Source organism: Podarcis pityusensis (genome assembly GCF_964106645.2).
Source record: "Podarcis pityusensis genome assembly, chromosome: W".
Taxonomy (NCBI): domain Eukaryota; kingdom Metazoa; phylum Chordata; class Lepidosauria; order Squamata; family Lacertidae; genus Podarcis; species Podarcis pityusensis.
This window is the reverse complement of record NC_138045.1, coordinates 18,454,875-18,471,854: the sequence shown is the minus strand read 5'-3', so window position 1 is coordinate 18,471,854 and position 16,980 is coordinate 18,454,875. Positions and strand designations below refer to the sequence as shown.

At 43.0% G+C, this 16,980-nt stretch overlaps 1 protein-coding gene and 1 pseudogene across 5 annotated transcripts in view; both read left to right on the top strand.

Moving 5' to 3' along the window:
* The window catches only part of LOC308467741 (fragile X messenger ribonucleoprotein 1-like), a 170,555-nt gene that overhangs the window by 64,317 nt on the left and 89,258 nt on the right, over positions 1-16,980 (top strand). For all 4 annotated transcript variants that reach the window (XM_080989439.1, XM_080989437.1, XM_080989438.1 and 1 more), the window contains 3 exons: positions 1,020-1,113; positions 2,444-2,515; positions 10,515-10,663. In XM_080989439.1, the coding sequence (XP_080845565.1) occupies positions 1,020-1,113; positions 2,444-2,515; positions 10,515-10,663 (315 nt within the window). The remainder of the gene's footprint in view (positions 1-1,019; positions 1,114-2,443; positions 2,516-10,514; positions 10,664-16,980) is intronic.
* Positions 11,283-12,728, top strand: LOC308467762 (rab-3A-interacting protein pseudogene; annotated as a pseudogene). Its single transcript has one exon. The product of its transcript is annotated as a rab-3A-interacting protein pseudogene (transcript).

Genomic DNA, 16,980 nt, shown 5'->3' with positions numbered 1-16,980 from the left:
GTTAAGAATATATATATATATATATATATATGTGTGTGTGCGTGCACGTGCGCGTGTGCGTGTTCTCTCTCTCTCTCTCTCTCTCACACACACACACACACAAATATATATATATACACCAGTGTTTATAAATGCTTATGGCTGGCCTCTATTGCTGAGGCTGAGCCCCATTTCCTTGTGGTGTTCAATTAGCAATAGCTATTAAAAATGTGTTATTAAAAATGTGTCGCTGATGTGAAATGTCTATTAGTTCATGTGTTTCCAAAAATAAGATTGCTGTAATTGGTAAAATGTGTGACTGAATTGTACAATTTATTAATGTTGACAATATGCACAATTTATTTTTTGCTTTGTAATCTTGCGAAAGAAGAAAAATGCTGACTAGACATTCCATTGTGGCACCCGTAACCTACATTTAAGGGGCCATTTGGCAAACAGCTTACATATCTCAAGTTTCCAACACTAGTTATGTTGTGCTGGTTTGCATTAAACTTTGCCAATGAAAGACAAAGGAAATTAATCTAGGAGCAATGAGTGAAACAGTTTCTGGTTACTTTTTTTTTTTTAAGTCTTCTAATTTATGGAGTATTCCAGGATTATGAACCCATCTCTTCCCTTCTCTTTCCAAGTTAGTTAGGTCATTGAAGACTCTTGATAATTTTGAATTTGTTCAGGTTATTTCAACTCACAGGGTTGGGTTCCAGGTGAGTAATCATTGGCCACCATTCTTTAATGATGATGTGTACTTTTTGCCTTCCTTGCTTCAGTTACATAATGGTTAGTGTGTTGGACCTGGGAGAGCAGGGTTTGAATCCTCACCCAGCTATGAAGCTTACTCGGTGACCTTGGGGCAGTCACCACTCTTAGCCTAACCTACCTCGCAGGGTTGTTGTGAGGAGAAAATGGGAGGAGGTGAACCATCTACACCACCTTGAGATCCTTGGAAGATAAAGGTGGTATATAAATGTAATAAATAGATGAATAAAAATAATATCTTAGGTGTTTATTTTGTATTTCAGCTGGCAGCCAGAGAGACAGATTCCATTCCGTGATGTTAGGTTTCCTCCACCTGCGGGGCACAATAAAGATATAAATGAAAGTGATGAAGTTGAGGTAAGAACTCCCTTCTGGGGAGGGAATGGAAGGGAGAAGATTTAGTTGGCTGCCTTATGCTGAAATGGGAGGTTGGGCACTATGTGAGAATGATGGGGAGGGTGTTTCTTGGTAAGCAGTACAAGCAAATGTGTATCTACTCACAAACAAGCCCTACTGAAGTCAATGAGACTTACTCCCAGGAAAGTAGAAGTAAGTTTAGTTGAACTCAGTGAGGCTTATGCATGCATAGATTCCACTTAGACCTCTGAGTCGGGAAGCAGATGCAACTTGACTAGTAAATCACTTAAACTACTCTTAAATTAGTTGAAAATATATTAAATATATTATATGGAAGTTTATTTAATATTTTTATTAAATCTACTACTTCATTACATTTTAAGGCCCTCCATCGCCACAGGGAGCCTCGTCAAGGCCCTTGGCTGCTGCGTGTAAGTGTGGCGCACCCTCCGCCACTGCAGGGAGGTACGGCAGGACCCTCTGCCACCGCGGGGAGGCGTGGCATTCATTATTAATTTTTATGAAATGCGGTGAGGTGCAGGATGTCTTCTGCTTAACATGCACTGTTGTGTTGAGGTTCAGCAGCAATTAAAGCAGGATAGAACACGCAATTGAAAGGTGCCCCATACTTTGTATTGTGTAGTATTGATATAATTTTATTATTTATACCCTGCCTATCTGCCTGGGTTTCCCCAGCCACTCTGGGTGGCTTACAATACGTATAAAAACATAGTAAAACGTGAAACATTAAAAACTTCCCGATACAGGGCTGCCTTCAGATGTCTTCTAAAAGTACCGGTAGTGTAGTTCTTTATCTCCTTGACATCTGATAGGAGGGCATTCCACAGGGAGGGCGCCACTGCCGAGAAGTTCCTCTGCCTGGTTTTTTTGTAACTTCACTTCTTGCAGTGAGGGAACGGCCAGAAGACCCTTGGAGGAGGACTTCAGTGTCTGGGCTGTACGATAGTACTCTGTAGCAGTCATGTTCAAATGTAATAAGCAAAAGATTTCTGGAGGGTTCAGGGCAGTTGTAAAACATGCAAGCTGTTCTACAGGAAGCAAGGTTATTGAAATACACAGCTAGAAAAGTTCAGTAAAAATATCAGTAGCTTTAGGAGTATGGAAAGACCTTGCACATTTAGTATATCAGAATGGTTGTGGTACTGGGACTCACTGGTAGCTTAGGGGCCTATAAATAATACAAATATATATTTTTAGCTCCTAATTGCCAATATAGTGGGGACATTATTATTATTGTGTACTGTCTTTCCATTAGATAACTGTCATTATTTCATAATGGTATGATGTTCTACACTAAGATTTTGTTTAGGTTTATTCCAGGGCTAATGAAAAGGAGCCATGTTGCTGGTGGCTGGCTAAAGTGAGAATGATAAAGGGTGAGGTAGGAATATATTTATTTTAATATTCTGGTTGTGGGTCTCTTTTCAAGTACTGCTTATTTATTGGACATTGTTACTAGAATCTACAGTTGCAATGGAAATTATTATCAAAATTTACAGACTTTCAGCTGTTTGCAATGAGCAGATCAAACAAAAGCAATTGAAATACCATATTTACTTGAGTCTAATCTGCCATCAAATCTAATGCGCACCTCAATTTTCAGAACCCTGTAACCAAAAAAAGTATTTGCTGTTGAATGCCATGCACATCAACAAAAGTGCACTCTTTACAACAGAGTCAGTGCTTGTTTCAAGAACAGAGAGGCTGCATCTTTTTTCCTGCTCCAAACAGCTTCCCCCACAAGTGAAAAAAATTAATAAGAGGCTTTTCCTGGTGCAAAAGGGAAGGAGTGGGGTAGCAAAGAGAACCAGGAAGCAAACCCCTGACCCTCCACCTGCAAATCTGAGGGATGCATGGAGAGGAGTGGGCAGAGGAGTGGGCGAAGGCAGCCAACAACAACAATAACAACAACAGATCTTTATTATGGTTGTAGACCAACAAAAGGAGGGAGGGGTACAATAATTTAAAATCCTTAAAAAGTTTAAAAAAAACCCTAAAAGGAGTTAAAACAGAAAGTGTATATAAAAGTCTATAAGAATCCAAAATAGGCTAAGAGAGTTAGTGTTTCTCAGCCTTGGGTCCCCAGATGTTGTTGGACTACAACTCCCATCATCCCTGAGCTCTGGCCTTGCTAGCTAGGGACGATGGGAGTTGTAGTTCAACATCATCTGGGGACCCAAGGTTGAGAAAGGCTGGAAGGGTTAAGAACGTTAGACAAGAGTGAAAGAGTGTAATTAATAATAATAAATAATAATAATAATAATAATTTATTTATACCCCGCCCATTTGGCTGGGTTTCCCCAGCCACTCTGGGTAGCACCCAATTGAATATTAAAAACACAATACAGCATTAAACATTAAAAACTTCCCTAAACAGGGCTGCCTTCAGATGTCTTTTAAAAGTAGGATAGTTGCTTATTTCCTTGACATCTGATGACATCTGATACCCCATTCAGGACCAGGGAGTCCTCCACACCTGCCCGCCCCCTGTCCCCCCAAAACAGTACTTCTGTCTTTTCAGGATTCAGCCTCAATCTGTTAGCCACCACCCATCCACCAACCGCCTCCAGGCACTCACACAAGACAGTCACCCCCTTCACTGGTTCTGATTCACAAGTGAGAGCCCAGGGGTCTGAACACTCATCCCCCACCACCACTTTCTGAACACGGCCCAGGAGAAAGGAGTGGAACCACTGTATAACAGTGCCCCCAGCTCCCAGCCCCTCTAGACGGTCCAGAAGGATGCTATGGTTGATGGTATCAAAGGCCGCTGAGAGATCCAGCAGAACTAGGAAACAGCTCTCACCTTTATCCCTAGCCTGCCAGAGATCATCGACCAGCGCGACCAAGGCAGTTTCAGCCCCAGTAAAAAGTTAGTATATAAGAATATAGCTATCAGTCTACAGAGCACTCTAATACGAGTGGTCATTATATCTAGTTTGTGGCACAGGTCATCATCTGACGAATTTTTGAGCACTGCTGTGCAGAATCTGGCAACGTTGTGTTTTGTAGCAGGGTTGGTATCTGGAAGCAGCAGGGAGGTATAGAATTTTCCTGTGCACCCTGGGTACTTATGCAGTAATGGTAAGCTGAGGCTAGTAATAAAGATACTGGAGAAGCACATGCTCTGTTGTTTCTATTTGTCCAGAATCACAGGGGCATTGTCTCTCCAGGTAAGCAATCTACCTTTATTGGCCTTCAAGGACAGCCGAGGGGAGGGCATGACATCGAGCCAAAGTAAAGGTCCTCTGGTTTTTAGGGATTTCGAGTTTAGCTAGATATGCCATAGGGGAGGCAGAATACCTGGAGGATCCATTGGCAATAAAAGTTGGGGTCCTGGCTAGATCCAATTGGCGTTCAGTGTCTACAACACACTGTTTTATGAGAGCTTTGGCCTGTTTGTATTCCATGCTGAGTAGAGGACCTGGAGAGAAGCCTAGGGTTGAGATCTTTGTTGCCACAGCCTGTTTCCATGTGGATTGAAAATCATCATTCATAGTTAGTGGGGCAAGGCCAAGGGGAAATAAAGAAAGTCTGAGCCAGTAGTTGAGTATCGTCACCCACACTCTAGCCTCCACTTTTATGAAACCTGTTTCTAGTCTCAGGGTGGCATTAGGACTCATTTTGGAACTTGAAGGGCTGATCTTAGAAATTTGGATTGTACAAGTTCTAGGGGTGCAAAATTGGAGAAGGGGCCCAGCTGGGCACCATAGGCAAGTTGTACTATTGGCTAGGCTTCAAATAAGTTGAGTGCTGCAGGTATATAGTGGCCACCTCTTGTTTTAAGAAATTTAAGGATTACAGATTAGCTTCTCTGTGCAGTTTCAGCAACATGTTCCCCATGGGCTTTCCTATTGCCGGTAGAGTGAAAAACTACCGCCATGTATTCGAAACAAGAGACCTGCTCAATCTTGTGGTCATCTAACGGTTCATAGGCCTTTTGGCAAATGCCATGATCTTAGTTTTCTGATAGTTGAGTTCTAGCTGCTTCTCCTTGCAATACTGTGTTAGTGCTCTCAGTGCTCTTTTGAGGCCAATAGGTGTTCTTGAAAGTATTGCTGCATAGAACAGAACAGAAATGCGTCTTCCAGCAAGCTTTGGGGAGTGAAAATTTATGTTGTGAAGATGGCCCACCATGGAATTAATGTAAAAATTAAATAAGAGTGGGGCCAGTATGCAGCCTTGCTTGACACCTTTCTCTTGGGGTCCCTTCCAACTCTACAGTTCTATGGTTCTGTGATTCTAAGTAAACATGGGCTGTGCATGTATAGCTGCTACGATCACCCCAAACTTCTGCATTTAAGATCTTATTGGTGGGAAAGCGCATTAACGTTCGACAGAGACCAAAGTCTGTGTTGAGGGGCGTTGGGTAAAGAAGCATGGAGACAGTGGGTGGTGATGGTGTGGACTTGGGATTCAAAGCAGGGTTGGATTTTTATATTTTATTTTTGGGGGGGAGCGGCAGCCCAGATAGCCATCAAATAACAGAACGGTCTGTCTCTTACCCTTGAGGACAAACAGCAAGATGCAGAACTAGGGCAGAGCAAGTGGTGGTAAAGGAGCCTGCCCTCCATCTAATCTAATGTGCACCAATTTTTTTGCAGCGTGATTTGGCAAAAAAAGGTGCACATCAGACTCAAGTAAATACGGTAGCTCAACACAACGGATGCTTCAAGTAGTTTCCCCAAATTCAGCTGAAATTCCAACTTATACTGGCTTCTCCAACCCCTTCAACCCCTTCATAGCAAGCATCTTTAGTACTTAGTAGTGCAGCGTTTTGCTGCTATGACCTACTTCAAAAGAGATGCATAGCCAGACAGCGGCCTCCAGTTCTTGGGTTTGCGTGCTGCAACCACCTTCTTCAAATCCCACCAGAGATTTTCTATGGGGTTCAAGTCAGGTGACACTGATGGCCACTGTAGAACCTTCCAGGACTTCTGCCTTGGTGGAATTTGAGGTATGCTTGGGATCATTATCCTGTTGGAAGGTCCAATGACACCCAAGCTTCAGCTTCCTCACAGATGCCATGATGTTTCCTCCTAGGATTTCCTGATATTTCAATGAATCCATCTTGCCTTCCACACGCTGCATGTTTCCAGTGCCAGAGGATGCAAAGGAGCTCCAGAGCATCACCGAGCCACCACCATTCTTCACTGTAGGCAGAGTGTTCTCTTCAGCGTATGCTTCATTCTTCTTCCTCCAGACATAACGCTGATCCATGGGGCCAAAAAGTTCCAAGTTTGTTTCATCGCTCCACAAAACAAAATCCAAAACTTATGTGGCTTATTTATATGTTTTTGAGCATACTGGAGCCAACTTTTCTTGTGCTTTTGGGTCAGTAGTATTGGAGTTCTAGCAAGGAAACCTTCTGTGTTTAGTACGTGCCTTACTGTGCTCACTGCCACCAAGTCTTGCTGCAGCTCTTATGCAGTCACTGAGGGTTTTTCCCAGCCTGCCTTCCCAGAAGTCTGGTTGCTGCTGCAGATAGCTTCCTTTTTCTGCCCTGTCCAGGTAGTGTAACCACTGTTCCTTTAACTTTGAACTTGCAAACTATGCCTCCAGCGGTGTCTCTAGGAACATTCAGTGCCTTCGCTATCTTTTTGTATCCTCCTTTTTTGTGAAGGACAGTGATCTCTTCTCTTCTCTTACCTTCTTGGACAATTCTCTTGACTTAACTATATTTCTAACATGCAGCCAAATGTAACACTCAGCAAACCCCAGAGCCAGCTCAGGTATTTCATGTGTTCCAGCTCAAGCACACCTGGTACAACTAATGAAGCCCTTGATTAGTTGCATCAGGTGTGCTTGAGACAACACCTGTTGTATTTGTGCTGTTCTGAGGGATTCTATTCAGGGGGTTAAATAATCTTCTTTGGCGATCACTTGTGGCCAAGTAAGATTGTCTTCCATGGACATGGCATGTCTGTAAGTGACTGTGGAGGCCAATTCTGGACCCGCATGTCCTTCCACAGTGGTAACATAGGTTTCTGGGCAGGAGTTGATAATGGTGAGGATTTGCCAAAAGTGCCTTCCTCTGAGCACGTTTCTCCCTTGCGTCCTGAGTTCAAAAGTCTTCAAAGGCCATGACACCTTTGGTAAAGGCTGTTCTCCAATTGGAGTGCATGCAGGCCAGTGTTTCCCAATTTTCCGTGCTTACAGGTGAAACTCGGAAAATGAGAATACCGTGGAAAAGTTCATTTATTTCAGTTGTTGTTGTTTAGTTGTTTAGTCGTTTAGTCGTGTCCGACTCTTCGTGACCCCATGGACCAGAGCACGCCAGGCACTTCTGTCTTCCACTGCCTCCCGCAGTTTGGTCAAACTCATGCTGGTAGCTTCGAAGACACTATCCAACCATCTCGTCCTCTGTCGTCCCCTTCTCTTTGTGCCCTCCATCTTTCCCAACATCAGGGTCTTTTCCAGGGAGTCTTCTCTTCTCATGAGGTGGCCAAAGTACTGGAGCCTCAGCTTCACGATCTGTCCTTCCAGTGAGCACTCAGGGCTGATTTCCTTCAGAATGGATAGGTTTGATCTTCTTGCAGTCCATGGGACTCTCAAGAGTCTCCTCCAGCACCATAATTCAAAAGCATCAATTCTTCGGCAATTTATTTCAGTAATTCAACTTAAAAGGTGAAACTAATACAGTGGTACCTCGCAAGACGAATGCCTCGCAAGACGAAAGAGTTTTTCGTTTTTTGAGTTGCTTCGCAAGACGAATTTCCCTATGGGCTTGCTTTGCAAGACAAAAACGTCTTGCGAGTTTGTTTCCTTTTTCTTAAAACCGTTAATACCCAGGGTAACCGTGCTTCGCAAGACGAAAAATTTGCAAGACAAAAAAACTCGCAGAACGAATTAATTTCGTCTTGTGAGGCACCACTGTATATGAGATAGACTCATGACATGCAAAGCGAGATATGTCAAGCCTTTATTTGTTATAATTGTGATATTATGGCGTACAGCTGATGAAAACCCCAAACTAACAATCTCAGAAAATTAGAATATTAAATGAAATCAGCAAAACAAGGATTGCAAATAGAGCAATATTGGACCTCTGAGAAGTAGAAACATGCATATGTACTCAGTACTTGGTTTGGGCCCCTTTTGCATCAATTACTGCCTCAATGCGGCATGGCATGGATGCGATCAGCCTGTGGCACTGCTGAGGTGTTATGGAAGACCAGGATGCTTCAATAGCAGCCTTCAGCTCTTCTGCATTGTTCAGTCTCACGTCTCTCATCTTTCTCTTGGCAGTGCCCCATAGATTCTCTATGGGGTTCAGGTCAGGCGAGTTTGCTGGCCAATCAAGCACAGTAATCCCATGGGCATTGAACCAGGTTTTGGTACTTTTGGCTCCCCAAATCAACACTTCACACTGAACTTCAAGCATCTGGCATTGTGTGCTTCCCCATTCTTCCTCCAGACTCTGGGTCCTTGGTTTCCAAATGAGATGCAAAAGCTGCTCTCATCAGAAAAGAGGACTTGGGACCACTGAGCAACAGACCAGTTCTTTTTTTTCTTTAGCCCAGGCAAGATGCTTCTGACGTCGTTTCTTGTTCAGGAGCGGCTTGACAAGAGGAATACGACATTTGAAGCCCATCTCCAGGATCCCTCTCTGTGTGGTAGCTCTTGATGCACTAACTCCAGCCTCAGTCCACTCCTTGTGAAAATCCCCAACACGTTTGAATGGTCTTTTCCTGACAATCCTCTTCAGGCTGTGGTCATCCCTGCTGCGTGTGCACCTTTTTCTTCCACACTTTCCCCTTCCGCATAACTTTCCATTAATGTTCTTCGATACAGCACTTTGGGAACATCCAACTTCTTCTGCAATTACTGTTTGAGGCTTTCCCTCCTTATGGAGGGTCTCAATGATGGCTTTCTGCACAACTGTCAGGTCAGCAGCCTTCCCCATGATTGTGCTTCCTACTGAACCCATTGCAGGTGTTATGGATTGAATAGCTACTGCACCTTTTCACAATATTCTAATTTTCTGAGATTGTTAATTTGGGGTTTTTATCAGCTGTACGCCATAATATCACAATTATAACAAATAAAGGCTTGACGTAACTCGCTTTGCATGTCATGAGTCTATCTCATATATTAGTTTCACCTGTATATAGCGTTTTTTTTTATATAGATATGTATTGAGAGCATATTTAATCCTCTCTTGTTGTCAGCCTGTATTTCGCTTTCCATTCTTAAGTTGGGAATAGAGTAGTTGCTTTGGAAGACGATAATCAGGCATCTGAACCACATGACCCATCCAACGAAGTTGATGTTGAAGAATCATTGCTTTGACACTGGTGATCTTTGCTTCTTCCAATACACTGTCATTAGTTCACCTGTCTTCACAAGTGAGATATAATTTTTTTTTGAGATACTGTTGATGGAATCTTTCGAGGAGTTGAAGATGGTGTTTATAAGTGGTCCACGTTTCACAAGTGTTGGTAGTACAGTAGCTTTGTAAACAAGCATTTTGGTTTCCCTGCGAATGTCCCGGTCCTCAAACACTCTGCACTTCAATTAGGAGAAAGGTGCACTCACAGAGCTAAGATAGTGCTGGATTTTGGCATCAATGCCTGCCCTTATGGAAAGATAACTGCCCAGGTAGGAAAAGTGATCAACATTCTGTTCAGGGGGTTAAGACTGGAGAAACCAGTATTGTAGGAAAAACAGAGATGGCAGGAGGTTGGATGCAGGTGACCTGTGCAGACGCACACTGGCAAGCATGCTCCAAACAAGCTGCCGACTAGCTTTGCTGAGGCTCCTTTTATTAGCAGAAGTCAACAATCGGAAACAGTAGTGCTCTATCTAAGCACATTTCCAGCAAATACACATGTCAGCAGGTGTTTCCCTCAAAGTTTCCCCCCGATACTTGATTACGTCTCCGTCCCTGGTCATGCTTCAGCCAAGCGATACGTCTAACAAACAAATTGTGAGAGGACAGAATTTCAGAGGAAAAACCCTGTTTTCTAGCCAAGAAGGCAAAAGGTCAGGGAAAGCAGGTGCAACGCTCCTTGACATACTGTTGCATGTCTGGTGCGAGGTTTGCCTTCGCAAAGCGGAGCGTTCCCTCTACACAGTGTAAGTTGCAATTTAAACTGAATTGGGGGAAACCACTTGAAGTATCTGTTGTGTTGAGCTATTTCAATTGCTTTTGTTTGATTTGCTCATTGCAAACAGCTGAAAGTCTGTAAATGTTGATAGTAAACCTGATTTGCAATGGGGGTTGAATAATTTTGATTGCAACTGTAAGTTTACATACTGAAGCAAAATAAAATAGTTTATCCCAAAAGTAAAATACAGACCCCCTTCAGAGTACACTTGTAGCATACATCACTTCTCAGTTTAACAATGTCTGAGACAGTTTTGTCCTTTTTAATTAGTTTTATGTAATAGAATATGCAGCCTGTGATGCTACCTACAATGAAATTGTCACAATTGAGCGCCTAAGATCTGCAAATCCCAACAAACCTACAACAAAGGATACATTTCATAAGATCAAACTTGATGTGCCAGAAGATTTAAGGCAAATGTGAGTATAGAGGTCTTTTATAAATAATTTTAATCAACTTTCTTAAGTTTGTAATACCATTCGAAACGTTTTCATCCCATTATAGTTGTTGTTGTTGTTGTTGGGATACCAATGGTGGAAGTTGCCAAAATATCCAAAACATAGAAAACCTTCCAAAGTGGGCTCCTGTGTCAAGAACAGAGATTGAGAACCTTATAGCCCAACTAAAACAGGGGAAAGCCCCAGGAGAAGATTTAATTCCTGCTGAGGCCATCAAAAACACCTTGGAGTTTTGGACCCCTATTCTGGCTTCACTATTCACCTGCATTGATACACATCCCCAAAGACTGGGGACTTTCAATCATTGTCCCAATATATAAAGAAAGAAAGAAAGATGATCCAGCTAATTATAGGCCAATCAGCCGCCTCAGCATAATTAGTAAATTGTATGAAATGGAAATTTCAGGGCTGGCTGGAACAAGAAAACATACTTGCAGAGGAACAAGCTGGATTTAGGGAAGGCTGTTCTACCATTCACCAATGTTTAGTACTCCAACATCTAATCGAGAAATACTTCTCTCGTAGCATAGTTTCCCTTTATGCTGTCTTTATTGACTTTAAAGCAGCCTTTGACGAGCAGCGCAGGGAGCCGCCGCCGCCTTTAGCAGGGAAGCGTCTCGCTCGGCTTGGCAGGACTTCATATGATGAATCTTTTATTATGGCCAACGACACCCTGGAAGGTTTTCACGAAGTGAATCTAGCCTCGCCTACCACTCCAGATCTTCTAGGAGTGTATGAATCCAGTGCTTGTTAACAAACTACCTCACCCACGGTCATCTACCAGCTTCATGCCTCAGCTGTGTGCTCCACGCCAATTCAGCTGAGTGCCCTGAACGTCTTTGATCTTCCTACACAAGCCATCTATTCATCTCCTAGGCAACTCAATTGTGCAGAAGCATCAGGTATCAGCATCAATGTTACAGAAACCATTCCTTGTTCTACCTCAGGACTCCAAGGTGTGTCATCCAAATATGATAATTCCAGAAAGGCAAGCAGCAATGCCGAGAGAGAATTTTTGTCGGGAGCAACCATAACAGACTCCACTGAAGGAAGTGATGATGTTTTGGGACTGAGCACAGTCTGTCTCACCTACAGAGCCCATCGGTTTTGGAAGTCAAAGAAAAGGGCTATGAAAGATTAAAAGAGGAGCTTGCTAAAGCTCAGAGGGAGCTGAAACTGAAAGATGAAGAATGCAAGAGGCTTTCTAAAGTGTGCGACCAACTCGGGCAGTAATTGGAATAACTTACTGCCAGCCTCTTTGAGGAAGCACACAAAATGGTGAGGGAAGCAAACATAAAGCAGGCGACAGCTGAAAAACAACTGAAAGAAGCACATGGAAAAATTGATGTACTTAAGGCCGAAGTAGCACCCCTGAAAACGTTAGTGCTGTCCACTTCACTAACGTCGCCCACAAAAGAGCTTCAATCTAGCGGAAAGACACCCTTCAAAAAAGGCCATGCAAGGAACAAGAGTATGAGCAGTGCGATGGGGGTCAGCAACCAGGATGTCGCCATGATGCAGCCAATTGTGAAAGACTGCAAAGAGGCTGACTTAGCTCTGTATAACGAATTCAGATCCTGGAAGGATGATCCCACTATGGACAGGGCATGCCCTTTCCTGGATAAAATCTATAAGGAAGATATCTTTCCGTTTTTGACCTTCTCAAAAAGTGAGCTGGCATCTGCCGTCTTGGAAGCTGTGGAAAACAATACCTTAGGTATTGAACCAGTTGGCTTGCAACCTGTTCGATTTGTGAAAGCTTCTGCAGTTGAATGTGGAGAACCAAAGAAATGTGCTCTCAGTGGGCAAAGTAAAACATGCAAGCATAGAATCAAGTTGGGGGACTCAAGCAACTATTACTATATTTCTCCTTTCTGTAGATATAGGATTACTTCTGTATGTAACTTCTTCATGTACATTTGATATATACAGCAGGGGCTTGTGAAGCAGCAAGATGTGAATCAGAAGTTTTGGGAGGTTATTCAGCTGAAGAAAGAGATGTCACTGGCAAAACTTGGATATTACAAGGAAGAGCTGTAACTGCTACATTTCTGGTGCTTGCATGCGCTTCCATAAATGTACGTATCTTCAGAGTGGTTCAAAATCCTTGTCCCGACATTGATATTTATTTTGAAAAGGGTCCAAAGCTTCTCCTTCTGTGCAAATTGCGCTACATACTTTTGGAGTTCAGCAAGATTATTTTATTTTAGGATGGACATTATTGTTTCGTTTGAAAGGAAGGCAAGAGGATTTTCAGGTGTACTATAGTGATTGTAACTTTAGCAGTTGAGAAATGCAGGTTTGATGCTGTTCAGATATTATGTTCATTTTTGTGTTCTGGAGAGTTTATAATGTAGGATTTCAACTTAATAAAAGTTAACTAAAAAAAAAGGAAAAAAAAGCAGCCTTTGACACCATATCCAGAGCTAAATTATTGGAAAAAATCAGAGGCCTCTACACTCGACAGGCACTTGCTATATTTAATACACATGAAGGGATGTGGCTAAAAGTGCAACATAACTTCCAGGGCCATCTCTCCAATGCTATTGGAACTGAGAAAGGTGTAAAATAAGGGTGCACACTGGCTCCACTCTTATTTAACTTCTATTATTAATGATATGGAACCTTATCTGCATAATGTGAACTTCCCAGTTGCTGGATCGTCACCTTGTCGTGGTGAATGGGCTTGCATGTTCCTATGACCCTTGTGAGCGAAGGCGTCGGGAATCTCGTACTCCCAGCAGGGTCACCCAAGGCGGTAAGGTCAAAGGGAAGGAGCTAGACAAAGAATGATCCAAGAAGTCATCAACGGCAGAACAGGCGATTGATAACAAGTGGTATGTTACAACAGCTATGAAGACGGATGAAGGCTGCAGCAGATGGGAATCTACCGGTTTGTCGTGACTACTTCATGCCATCGGAACAGAGCCCTACTGTGAAGACTATGTGTTGGTCAGCGTGCACTGATCTACACACATAAAACAAATTCACGCACAGGCATCTTCCAAAAACCCAACCCAAGCCCCAAAAGTCCCATGGCGATCGGCAAATGGTAATGGGGGGAGGATTGTGAAATCTGGAAACCCCTAGTCATGAACCAGCACAGTCGTTCTGACTCAAGGAACGAGGCAGTTGAGCAGCTCGGCAGCTGTATCCATGACTGAGCAGCCCTTTTTAGGATCCACTCTGCTCATCCCAAAAACGGGGAGGGGCTAGAAAAGGTGCCCTAAACATAGTCTGCCTCCCCTTTCCCCTGACTGGATTACCGCACCCAGTGGGGTCACCACCTAGCGGTCGTAAAAGACAATTGAACTTTGGAACATGGAATATATGGACTTTGTCAGATAACACAGACAGTGAGCATCCTGAACGCAGAACTGCCATCATTGCAAGAGAGCTGCAACGTTTTAACATCAATATTGCAGCGCTTCAAGAGATTCAAAGAGAAGGCAAGGGACAAGTGAAGGAAGAAAAAGGAGGCTACACTTTCTTCTGGAAAGGTCTATCTGAACAAGAACATTGAATACATGGGGTAGGCTTCTCTATCAAAAACGACCTTGTGAAGCTCCTGTCAGAAGTCCCTACCGGCATTAATGAGCGACTCTCAACCCTTCGAATAAAGCTCACCAAAAACCAACAGGCTACTATTATAAGCACTTATGCACCAACACTGGATGCCGACGAACACATTAAAGAAAAATTTTACTCTCAGCTATATACCGTCCTATCAGAGACGCCTAAGGAAGATAAAATTATCCTGCTGGGTGATTTTAATGCAAGAGTTGGGCAAGATTTCAATCTGTGGCCTGGGACTATTGGGAAAGAAGGAATTGGCAACAGCAACCAGAACGGAATCTTACTTTTGACGATATGTGCAGTGCACAACCTTGTTATTACCAACACACTCTTTCGACAGAAAAATAAATTTTAAACTTCATGGAGGCATCCTCGGTCAAACCATTGGCACCTCTAAGACTATGTTATTGTCCATGCTAAAGATCGACGTGATGTGCTCCTTACCAGAGCTATGATGAGCGCCGACGACTGCTGGATAAATCACCGACTAATACACTCCACGATGGCTATCAAGATTATACCTCAACGCAGGCTTCAAGGAAGGAAACCAAGGCGCAAAATGAACACTCAAGCCCTTCAAGATCCCATTAAGCGGGATTGCTTCCAAATGACTCTTAAGGACCATCTGCTTTCAGAATTCCCTGATAACATCGAGGAACACTGGACCAAGCTAAAAACATCCATTATTGCAGACTGTGAACAAACTATTGGATACCAAACCAAGAAACACCAGGACTGGTTTGATGAGAATGACAGTGAGATTGAACGCATGACTGACAAGAAAAGGAAGGCCTTTCAGATCTGGCAAAGAGATAGAAACTGTGCCATGAAGAAAAAAACCTATGCCAACGCTAAGGCTGAGGTTCAAAGAAGAACCAGAGAACTAAAAAACACCTGGTGGATAAAAAAAGCTCAAGAGATCCAGCAATTAGCCGACACTCATGATTCACAGAGTTTCTTTAAAGCCACAAAGACCGTCTATGGGGCAATAAATCATGGCATATGCCCCCTACGCTCAGCAGACAGTATCACACTTCTAATAGATAAAGAAGTTATTGCACTGCGCTGGAAAGAACATTACCAACATCTCCTCAACTGTAACTCCCCCGTAGCTGCTGAGGTCCTCTTACAAATTCCGCAAAAACAAGTTAGAGATGAGCTTGCAGTATCTCCAAATCTGGGAGAGTTGTGTACAGCTATTAACCAAATGAAAAACAACAAAGCCAGTGATCCTGATGGGATACCTGCTGAAATCTTCGAAGTGGGCGGAATTGAACTTAAACAACAACTTCACAAGCTCATCGGAAAAAATTGGGAAAGAGAAGAGATCCCAGCAGACTTTAGGGATGCCAAAATTATCAATCTCTTTAAAAATGGTGACAGAACTGATTGTGGAAACTATTGAGGCATCTCTCTGTTAGCTGCGGCCGGCAAAATTCTTGTAAGGATCTTAGCAAACCTTGTCTCAACAATATCCGAGGTGACCCTTCCTGAATCCCAAAATGGTTTTCAGCCTTCTAGGGGGACAGTGGACATGATTTTCACAGCTCAACAGCTTCAAGAAAAATGCAGAGAGCAAAACCAACCCCTGTATATGGTGTTTATTGACCTGACTAACGCTTTCGACACTGTAAATCGTAATGCCCTGTGGACTGTCCTTCTGAAAATTGACTGCCTAGATAAATTTGTAAACATCATTTGGCTCCTCCATGATAACATGACAGCAACAATCGCAGATAACTATGGCTTTCAAAGTGAACCATTCACAGTGGGATCTGGTGTTTAACAGGGTTGTGTTATTGCCCCAACTCTATTCATTATTTTCATTGCCATGATCCTACACTTTGTCGAAGGGAAACTCCCCACCAGAGTAGAAATCATATATCGAACAGATGGAAAGCTCTTCAATCTGAGCAGGCTGAAAGCAAAGACTAGGTTACCGTAACTTCTGTCATAGAGCTTCAGTATGCTGATGACAACGTAGTGTGCGCACGCTCAGAGGATGACCTCCAAACCATCCTAAATATCTTTGCAGAAGCTTATGAAAAGCTTGGCCTATCACTCAACATCCAAAAAGCCAAAGTGCTGCACCAACAAGTACAAAATAACCCTTCTGCAGCACCACAAATCCAACTCAATGGTGTAACTTTGGAAAATGTCAACCACTTCTCCTACCTAGGCAGTTATCTTTCCACAAGGGCCAACATTGATTCCGAAATCCAGCATCGCCTGAGCTCTGCGAGTGTGACTTTCTCCCAATTGAAGTGCAGAGTGTTTGAGGACCAGGACATTCGCAGGAAAACCAAAATGCTTGTTTACAAAGCTATTGTACTACCAACCTTACTGTATGCTTGTGAAACATGGACCACTTATAAATGCCATCTCCAACTCCTCCAAAGATTCCATCAACGGTGTCTCTGAAAAATTTTACACATCACTTTGGAAGACAGGGGAACTAATATCAGTGTAGTGGAAGAAGCAAAGATCACCAGTGTTGAAGCAATGATTCTTCAACATCAACTTTGTTGGACTGGTCATGTTGTACGGATGCCTGATGATCGTCTTCCAAAGCAACTAGTCTATTCCGAACTTAAAAATGGAAAGCGTAATGCTGGTGGTCAACAAAAGAGGTTTAAAGACTGTCTCAAGGCAAATCTTAAAAAATGTAGTATAAACACTGACAACTGGGAAACACTGGCCCG